Below are 10,927 nucleotides of genomic sequence, written 5' to 3'. Positions count from 1 at the left end.
CAACCGTGTCATATACTACAATTTGGTGTAATAAACATAAGAAGGCGAATGCAACACATAATTTGAATATTACATTTATATCTACCATACCATACTATATTTATCTAATCATGATAACTTTTTTGTTTACAAATGAATAAAAAACAAAAAATAATAAAAAAGTTAATGTTCCATATCTCTATCCCGCAATAAACTACTACACTTATTAGTTTACACAGAACAAAAGCAATATAACAATATATTATACAATGTAATTAAATAAATACAAACATCATATGTAAATGGCAGATAAGATTGAATACGGGCCACGTGACAGCAGATAAGAAAGCGTAGGAATATGGAAGAGCACCAATACATAACCTAGGATCTGACACAAGTCCAAAAGCTTCAAGGAAGGACATTTTGTGTAAAGGAATATTAGTCCATACATATAATGAAATCAGTTTATAAGTAATTTATTTTCTGATCTCTATGTGTAAATGTTTTGATACAGAGATCATATCAATGGTTCATTTTCTTTTCCTAATCACACAATATATCTGTATATAATACACAAATATTAGATACCGAGTAAAGAGCGAATATTTGCCAGGAAAAATATGTTGGTGTTTTGGGCATTCAATATTCAAGTATCCATAACCTCTCTTTATTTAAAAACATAATTTGCCTGCCTTGATAATTAAATTAAAATGTGCTATGACGAGTCTGTAAATAAATGTCATTATAGCATGAAGTTACTGAGAAATTGGACGGATTCAAAATTTTACATTTCAGAAAGGGAAATAATCCATTATATTCGATTTATGTTATATTAACAAATACTACTAGCTTGCATGCATTCAGATAATCTTGCGAATTACAATCCCTGCCAAGCATAACATTCTGCAACACCGTGTGACAACCGGTGAGAAAAAAAATGAAAATTACGAAAAATGCTAGTGACAACAAAATTATTAAGTTCCAAGCGTTAGCATCGCGTTAATGAACAATAGAATAACAAACTACAAGTATATCTATTATCACACCATTATTCCTGTTTTCCCTTCTTCCCTCACCAGTATGACAACTGACGTAACGCTGATGATCTGAAACAAAAGAAATCACATTAAAACATGTTATATGTATTTAATATACCTTAAACTTTTGTTACTTAATTCTTCTAAAAATAACTACTTCGTTTCTCCATTCTTTTACGTAAAATCTTGTCAAGCATGACAGATATCTGGTCGTAAGAATGGGAACGAAAATTACGTTTTATTTAGGATAAAATACAAATATTTAAGACATTTACCAACAGATCAGACCACGGGTTAATAAATCAATGTATATATTTCAGACATTTATCATCAGACTAGACCACGGGTTAATAAAGAATCGGTCAAATCTACAACTGAGGTGATTATACCCTAGGAACGTCCGTATCAGCAATATACCATTGGAAACATTGGTGATGTGGAAAATTGTCTTGTTGCGAACTATCTCTACAGAAATAGAGACTCATTTCAATAGACGTGATTCTATTCAGTGTTGCGTTTTTTCTGATAAATAAACAGGTATAATCAAAGTGTTTCAAATGCTCATCCCAACACTCGTCATCTTACAGCTATCATTCAATTTGCCATTTATGTGTTTGCGCTTTCCGTGAATTCTGTAGATCCTATATCAGCAAATTGTTCTTTTTAGAACACATGTCATTTCAACAAAAGTTTTAAACTACTTAGTCCTTAGTAAGAATCGGAGACAGCTGTATGATAAATTCAACCCGCTCATTACTTTATAATGTAACTATTCCAGATTGTATTTATAGGTGCTATTAACCGTTGTGGTTTTGTAAAAAATATTTTATTTGTTTTACTGGTTACGGTTCAGAATTCTTTGAACATAGATGTTTGAACACTATAACTGCTAAAATCTATTACATCTACGGAAAAACATTCCATTGTAATTGTAACGGATATCATATTCCTTCAAATTCACTCTGATGTGTTCAACTTACAGCCAATTACTTACTTCAGCAGTCGAGTTGAAAATGATATGAGATTTACCCCCTAGTTATTGTATTCATGAGCAGTCTATTGTCTAATTTGTCCATATGATAATATAACCGCGATTCTCCAACGCAGGTAAATATAACTCTTCCACACAGAATGTAAGAAAACATACCGTATATGAGAGAACTAGCTCATATATTTGCATTTGAATACTGTCGTTTCCTTTGTTTATAGATAATAATTTCTGATCGAAACCATGAAAGCAATATTTCAGTTACTTCAATAATAAGTTAACATACTGAGGTATACCATAAAACCTTACACGCATCCTGTCACGTGATGTCACGTGATCTGCTACACCACCATGTCTTTATCTCCCACCTGCTTGCAGATCAGACAGGCTGCGATGATAGCACAGATCTGTAAAACACAACGTTAGGCACACCAAGGGAGTTAGTGATTAGTGTACACAACGACAACACAGTAGTTACATTAAGGAGAATCCAAACTAAAACATTGGTAATGGTGACCCTGCATGGTATGGTAATCACACACGTGTTGGTTATATCGATCGTTAAACAATTAAATAAGTGGAGAGTATTTTAAATGAGTGATGTTTTCAAAGCATTGTTTTCTATTGTATTATCATTTTTCTCATTCTTCCTTCATTGGAGATGAAGTTATTGCGTCAAAAGATTGTTTTGACGTATGGGATTGGATGAAATTTGTAATTCACTGCTAATGTTGGATGAAACATTTAACTGACATGGGGAGATTTATCATTTAATGACATGGATGAAAGGATAGTCAATATCCGGGTTAGGTTTGACGATATTTACGTTTATACGTTTATTAAGGCATTTAAGTAATTCCAAATTCTGGAATGTGTCTGGTATATACTTCAATATAAACACCTTACTTATTGCATCTTACATAAACAGCGGACGCTACATGTATCCATAAAAATGGAAATCGGTATTTCAAGCTGAATGCCTCTCAGAATGAAATTCTATCCAATATACTCACTGTTAAAGTCATCAATGTATCACAAATAAGTGTGCATTATCACAGCAATGTACGCACACCAATCACAAACGGTGAATTTATTCACGACAAATACAAACAAAAAGGCACAGTGGATATTAAGATCAATAATAATGTTAATTAATTAAATGGATATTTATCATAACCGACAGGAGTCCGATTAATGACGGAAATACCCGAAGGTCAATACATAGTATGATTACCTCAACAACAAGAAGGGTAATGCCAATTCCAATAAACCAGTTGCTGTATGTCATAATCTTATCGTACACTGCTTGGTAACAACCCTATAACAAGACAAGAAAATCATGTTTAAAACAAGCACGTGGGTCTTTAGTTTATGTATAAATATTTCAGAGTTGACAGGTAATTGCCGAAGTTAATCAATACATATAAAATTTTAATTATTCTGATTAACAAACATTGGCGGGATATAAGATGAATGTAATCATTACAAAGAAGTTAAGAATACTTTTCGAGTTCAAATTAACAGTTTCACTATCTGCATGATCTTCGACTTACCTTAGTATAGTATCCAGAGGTCACAGTGTCCGTGCACGATGCTTGGGAAAAAGACGTATAGTCGCTGACGGTAGCGCCACAGCACCCCTTAGGTATCTGAGCTGTAGGTGACCCGCTCTGCCACACGCTACTGTCAAAATCGTTTGTCGTACTCTCTACTGCGTTAACACCACAGCATTGTAGCTAAACAAAATTGGAAATGGCATTCATACAAGGGAAGTGCGGAAATGAAAACATTACAAACTTTCTTTGGTAGAATCTAAAACAAAGGGGAAAGTAGTATTAATAGTAAAGCTTTTCTTCTCTGGACCTAGCTTTTCCTACGTTTTGTTTACCAGTTTGTGACTTAATACAATATTGATCGATAAAGAAAACCCTGTCCTCTGCCAATTATAGTTAAGGTCCATTGACTTCGAGTCACATTCCTAAATAAATGGTGGATTGTTTAGATCACTTCCTCTATACACCTCAGACTGTGTAGGTCAACTTACTCTACACACCTCAGACTGTATAGGTCAACTTACTCTATACACCTCAGACTGTATAGGTCAACTTACTCTATACACCTCAGATTGTATAGGTCAACTTACTCTATACACCTCAGACTGTAGGTCAACTTACTCTATACACCTCAGATTGTATAGGTCAACTTACTCTATACACCTCAGATTGTGTAGGTCAACTTACTCTATACACCTCAGACTGTGTAGGTCAACTTACTCTATACACCTCAGATTGTATAGGTCAACTTACTCTATACACCTCAGACTGTGTAGGTCAACTTACTCTATACACCTCAGATTGTGTAGGTCAACTTACTCTATACACCTCAGACTGTGTAGGTCAACTTACTCTATACACCTCAGATTGTGTAGGTCAACTTACTCTATACACCTCAGATTGTATAAGTCAACTTACTCTATACACCTCAGATTGTAGGTCAACTTACTCTATACACCTCCGACTGTGTAGGTCAACTTACTCTATACACCTTAGACTGTGTAGGTCAACTTACTCTATACACCTCAGACTGTGTAGGTCAACTTACTCTATACACCTCAGATTGTATAGGTCAACTTACTCTATACACCTCAGACTGTGTAGGTCAACTTACTCTATACACCTCAGATTGTATAGGTCAACTTACTCTATACACCTCAGATTGTGTAGGTCAACTTACTCTATACACCTCAGATTGTGTAGGTCAACTTACTCTATACACCTCAGACTGTATAGGTCAACTTACTCTATACACCTCAGACTGTAGGTCAACTTACACCTCAGACTGTGTAGGTCAACTTACTCTATACACCTCAGACTGTGTAGGTCAACTTACTCTATACACCTCAGACTGTGTAGGTCAACTTACTCTATACACCTCAGACTGTGTAGGTCAACTTACTCTATACACCTCAGACTGTGTAGGTCAACTTACTCTATACACCTCAGACTGTGTAGGTCAACTTACTCTATACACCTCAGACTGTAGGTCAACTTACTCTATACACCTCAGACTGTGTAGGTCAACTTACTCTATACACCTCAGACTGTATAGGTCAACTTACTCTATACACCTCAGACTGTATAGGTCAACTTACTCTATACACCTCAGACTGTATAGGTCAACTTACTCTATACACCTCAGACTGTGTAGGTCAACTTACTCTATACACCTCAGATTGTATAGGTCAACTTACTCTATACACCTCAGATTGTATAGGTCAACTTACTCTATACACCTCAGATTGTATAGGTCAACTTACTCTATACACCTCAGATTGTATAGGTCAACTTACTCTATACACCTCAGACTGTGTAGGTCAACTTACTCTATACACCTCAGACTGTAGGTCAACTTACTCTATACACCTCAGACTGTGTAGGTCAACTTACTCTATACACCTCAGACTGTGTAGGTCAACTTACTCTATACACCTCAGATTGTATAGGTCAACTTACTCTATACACCTCAGATTGTATAGGTCAACTTACTCTATACACCTCAGACTGTAGGTCAACTTACTCTATACACCTCAGACTGTGTAGGTCAACTTACTCTATACACCTCAGATTGTATAGGTCAACTTACTCTATACACCTCAGACTGTGTAGGTCAACTTACTCTATACACCTCAGACTGTGTAGGTCAACTTACTCTATACACCTCAGGTCAACTTACTCTATACACCTCAGACTGTGTAGGTCAACTTACTCTATACACCTCAGACTGTGTAGGTCAACTTACTCTATACACCTCAGACTGTAGGTCAACTTACTCTATACACCTCAGACTGTATAGGTCAACTTACTCTATACACCTCAGACTGTGTAGGTCAACTTACTCTATACACCTCAGATGTGTATAGGTATAGGTCAACTTACTCTATACACCTCAGACTGTAGGTCAACTTACTCTATACACCTCAGATTGTTTAGGTCATCTTACACCTCGTGTAGGTCAACTTACTCTACACCTCAGGTCAACTTACTCTATACACCTCAGATCGTGTAGGTCAACTTACTCTATACACCTCAGATCGTGTAGGTCATCTTACTCTATACACCTCAGACTGTAGGTCATCTTACTCTATACACCTCAGATTGTATAGGTCAACTTACTCTATACACCTCAGACTGTAGGTCAACTTACTCTATACACCTCAGACTGTGTAGGTCAACTTACTCTATACACCTCAGACTGTGTAGGTCAACTTACTCTATACACCTCAGATTGTGTAGGTCAACTTACTCTATACACCTCAGATTGTATAGGTCAACTTACTCTATACACCTCAGATTGTATAGGTCAACTTACTCTATAGATTATGTATAAACAGCTCCCCCCTATGTCAAATGAAGGTTATGTAAAAACAGTTCATTCCTATGTCAAGTGAAGGTTTAGTACAAACAGCTCATTCCGATGTAAAGTATAGGTTATGTTAAACAGCTCACCCCTATTTCAAGTGAAGGTTAAGTACAAACATCTCACTCCTATGTTTCGTGTAAGTTATGTACAAATAAATTATTCCTTTGTCAAGTGAAGGTTATGTATAAACTGCTCACTCCTATGTCAAGTGAAGATTAAGTACAAACAGCTCACTTCTTTGTAAAGGTTATGTACAACCAGCTCACTCCTATGTAAAGTGTAGGTTAAGTACAAACATCTCACTCCTATGTAAAGTGTAGGTTATGTGAAAACAGCTCACTTCTTTGTAAAGGTTGTGTACAACCAGCTCACTCCTATGTAAAGTGTAGGTTATGTACAAACAGCTCACTTCTTTGTAAAGGTTATGTACAACCAGCTCATTCCTATGTTAAGTGAAGGTTATGTACAAACAGCTCACTTCTTTGTAAAGGTTGTGTACAACCAGCTCACTCCTATGTAAAGTGTAGGTTAAGTACAAACATCTCACTCCTATGTAAAGTGTAGGTTATGTGAAAACAGCTCACTTCTTTGTAAAGGTTATGTACAAACAGCTTACTCCTATGTAAAGAGTAGGTTAAGTACAAACATCTCACTCCTATGTAAAGTGTAGGTTATGTACAAACAGCTCACTTCTTTGTAAAGGTTGTGTACAAACAGCTCACTCCTCTGTTAAGTGAAGGTTATGTACAAACAGCTCACTCCTACGTTAAGTGTATGATATGTACAAACAGCTCACTCCTATGTCAAGTGTATGATTTGTACAAACAGCTCACTTCTATGTAAAGTTTATGTACAAACAGCTCACTTCTTTGTAAAGGTTATGTACAACCAGCTCACTCCTATGTAAAGTGTAGGTTAAGTACAAACATCTCACTCCTATGTAAAGTGTAGGTTATGTGAAAACAGCTCACTTCTTTGTAAAGGTTATGTACAAACAGCTCACTCCTATGTAAAGAGTAGGTTATGTACAACCAGCTCATTCCTATGTAAAGTGTAGGTTATGTGAAAACAGCTCACTTCTTTGTAAAGGTTGTGTACAAACAGCTCACTCCTATGTAAAGTGTAGGTTAAGTACAAACATCTCACTCCTATGTTAAGTGAAGGTTATGTACAAACAGCTCACTCCTATGTTAAGTGAAGGTTATGTACAACCAGCTCACTCCTATGTAAAGTGTAGGTTATGTACAAACAGCTCACTCCTATGTCAAAGGTATGATTTGTACAAACAGCTCACTTCTTTGTAAAGGTTATGTAGAAACAGCTCAATTCTATGTCAAGTGTATGATATGAAATAACTTACCTCCATAAACAGATAGTTCCAGGAGGTGGAGATCTCGTGCGTCGTCAGATCGTCATTTTTGTAATTATTATGTAATTGTGACAATAACTGTGACTTAGCCTCGGATTCCAGCTGCAGACAGAACAGAACCAGTTTTTTTTCAATATTTTATATGAATGTTTTTTTTTTATTTCTGATGTTAATATCGTAAATATGTCAAGTCGCCTTTCCTGACCCTTCCGAATGTGACATCTGATATGGCTTTATATAACAATATCTTCTAACAGAATGCGACACAGCAGGTATTGTACAGAGGATCATGAAGACTTTGTTCCGGATTAGAAATGTCCTCTTTGCATATACAGGAAACTTTGCTTATTTGGAGACAGACAGTATTTATAATTTGATTGGCGTTGACCGTCAAAGAAGTTGACGAGATCAGAAAAAAGATTGTTGATCTGCAGAGATATATATACAGGTGCATGATAACAATTTTACTTACATTGCCGCGCATGACAAACCACAAGATGACAATAACTACTTCCGCTATCCAGAACAAGGCGACGATGATAGCATACTGAAAAATCAAACATGGCGGCGTTAAAGTTAGAAACTTTTCTTAGAATTTATTGAGGGGTGGTATTTGGCGTGATCACTTCCGGAATTATATTTAACATTGTAATCATTTTCGTCTTTATTTATTAGCGATGGGTTTGGTGCCGTTTGATAATGATTATCATTGTGATTCCGATGACATCCGAAGAATTAGATTAACTTTCTTTAATCACTAGCGTTAGGGATTACGGGCAATGTATTAAACTTACAATCACAAGCATACATCTGTTTTTACAGCATGCCCCAAACGCGCCCAGACCTGCAACCAGTAGAATAAAGGCTCCGAGTACGATAAGTGTTACTGAGAGGCCATTCGCAGCATCCCCAAAGGTCAGACCACCCAACGACACCTGGTTAAGAAGGGGCATCACTTTGTCATTGACGATATCGACGTTCACCTGGACCAGGATTCCCGGAATCATCAAGCCGAGGCCAAGTAACTGAAATATATAGATTTTTTTTTATAAAAAGGCGTACATGATCGTGTTCCTGGTTGACAACATCTTCATCGAGTTTGGTAGGTAAGATCTTCAAGACTATTGGCATACCTATGGGAACTAACTGCGGCCCACTGTTGGCTGAAAAAGACCTCGCAAAGTCGTTTAATTTCACTTTCAGCTCTGCTGACGACATCTTGCCTTTAAATAGCAAGAAATACATTGACCATGTCCATGGTAAATACCCATCAGAATTTGGAAATCAACGACACGACAGACTTTTCTACATCAGTCGCTTATCTCCATCTTTTCCTTTAAAGAAACCAATCTGGACATCTCTCAACCAGCTGTACAACGTGATGATTTCATTTTCCCTAATGTGAATTTTCCATTTCTGTATAGCAATATCCCTGCATCTCCAACCTATGGTATTTACATGTCACAGTTGATTAGATATACAAGGGCCTGTTCCTAATATCACGTTGTGTAAGACTTCGTGCAAGAAGTCTTCAACTGGCGGACAAACTCGTAACACAGGGTTTCAAACGATGCAGGTTGATGAAAGTTATGGGGAAGTTTTATGACACCATAGTGATCAAATTGAGAAATATTCTACTTCTTGGTGTGATATAAAGCTGGACGTGTTTGATGCCCGTTAGTTTGCCTGTTGGTTCTGTTATTGTATGCCTTATCCTATATTTGAGAACATGACATTTCTTACTTGTATAAAATTTCATTTTCGTTAATATGTTCCAGCGGTACTTCAAACAGACAAATGGTGTTTTTATTTGCGAAAGAAGCGGAAATCAACGATATTCATGAACATTTTTTATATTGAAATGAATTCATCTAACAGTGGTATGTTTTCCAACTACCTTGTAGGTTTCTTTTTATATTTATCGATGTTCAAAGTCTACACATACTGAAGGTCAAGGCTGATACCTATTAAAGGTCAAGGATGATACCTATGAAAGATCAAGGTTGATACCTATGAAAGATCAAGGCTGATACTTATGAAAGGTCAAGGTTGATACCTATGAAAGGTCAAGGATGATACCTATGAAAGATCAAGGTTGATACCTATGAAAGGTCAAGGATGATACCTATGAAAGGTCAAGGATGATACCGATGAAAGATCAAGGTTGATACCTATGAAAGATCAAGGTTGATACCTATGAAAGGTCAAGGTTGATACTTATGAAAGAATATGTCACCAGAACGCTGACATCCGTGAGATAACGTCTAGAAATAGGACGAGTCAAAGAGACGGAAAATCTGTAACCATCCAAACAAGCAACCAATCTATTTGAGAAAAAAGATCAATACTTACCATAAAAATTATATTTAAGATGATGAGGAAGAGCATCCCAACCTTTCCTGAACAACTGAGACCCATGATGACTTCCGGTTTCTTTTCACTGTGCTAATATACTCGAATCTGAAAAACAGATAAGGTAAACTATCAAATTAAATACCTTTTCTATATTGTTATTCTACGTTGTCTAAATGTACTTAAACATTAAAACGTGAAAAACTTATTGTGTTAAAAGTCCAACCCTTATCCGGCCTCATTTAACCGTTCACCTATATAGAAACTTGGTTTTTAAATTCCTGGAAGCCTAACCAATGTTCAGTAGGCTTCAGAATTAAAGAGTTTTTAAGGCCTCAACTTCATTGTATAGAACGTAAATTCTGATTCAAAAACATGCACTCAAGCATGGCTATTTTATTTATAATCGGAGACTCGATTAGTGCGACGCTAGAATCGGCAGTAATGCATTCTCAACACTCTAGGGATTACAATCACTTTCACTCTCTGCACACCTGGGACATGTCATAACAAAATTGATGGTTCCATGTGCAACACCTTGTGGACAAGACGAAAAGGCTAGTTTGATCATACAAAAATGCATCAAACAATTATAATGACTTCGAAGTTGGGTGTCGCTCCTTTGTAATCTTGAAAGGAGAATATCAGCTTACGATTGGTCAGGTTTTTGTTTTGGATCCAATGGAATAACTTTTCTTTTGCCATCAATTCAACCATGACATGTTCCAGGGGTGAAGAAAGCGAAGAGGATCGTGACCTCTGGATGATGGCAATTACGATGGC

General features: G+C 36.5%; 1 protein-coding gene across 1 annotated transcript; it reads right to left on the bottom strand.

The window, feature by feature from the left end:
- Window positions 1–676: 676 nt before the first annotated feature.
- LOC132562108 (CD63 antigen-like) lies at window positions 677–10,210 on the bottom strand. Its single transcript, XM_060226835.1, has 8 exons — window positions 10,145–10,210; window positions 8,587–8,817; window positions 8,265–8,339; window positions 7,784–7,894; window positions 3,558–3,740; window positions 3,239–3,322; window positions 2,314–2,411; window positions 677–1,085 (listed from the first exon to the last, which is right to left on the bottom strand). The coding sequence occupies exons 1-7, from the start codon at window positions 10,208–10,210 to the stop codon at window positions 2,346–2,348; spliced, it is 816 nt and encodes a 271-aa protein (XP_060082818.1). The 3' UTR covers window positions 677–1,085; window positions 2,314–2,345.
- Window positions 10,211–10,927: the final 717 nt, after the last annotated feature.

Source organism: Ylistrum balloti, unplaced genomic scaffold (assembly GCF_031769215.1).
Source record: "Ylistrum balloti isolate Yb309-2 unplaced genomic scaffold, AGI_CSIRO_Ybal_v1 Utg371342, whole genome shotgun sequence".
NCBI lineage: Eukaryota > Metazoa > Mollusca > Bivalvia > Pectinida > Pectinidae > Ylistrum > Ylistrum balloti.
This window is presented reverse-complemented; position numbering and strand designations above follow the sequence as displayed.

Excerpts from the sequence above, each read along its gene's own strand:
- LOC132562108 (XM_060226835.1), bottom strand. The coding sequence starts at position 10,210 with ATGGGTCTCAGTTGTTCAGGAAAGGTTGGGATGCTCTTCCTCATCATC. Across the intron at positions 8,340-8,586 it reads ACAGATGTATGCTTGTGATT|TATGCTATCATCGTCGCCTT; the intron begins GTAAGTTTAATA and ends TTGATTTTTCAG. Across the intron at positions 3,741-7,783 it reads GGAACTATCTGTTTATGGAG|CTACAATGCTGTGGTGTTAA; the intron begins GTAAGTTATTTC and ends AATTTTGTTTAG.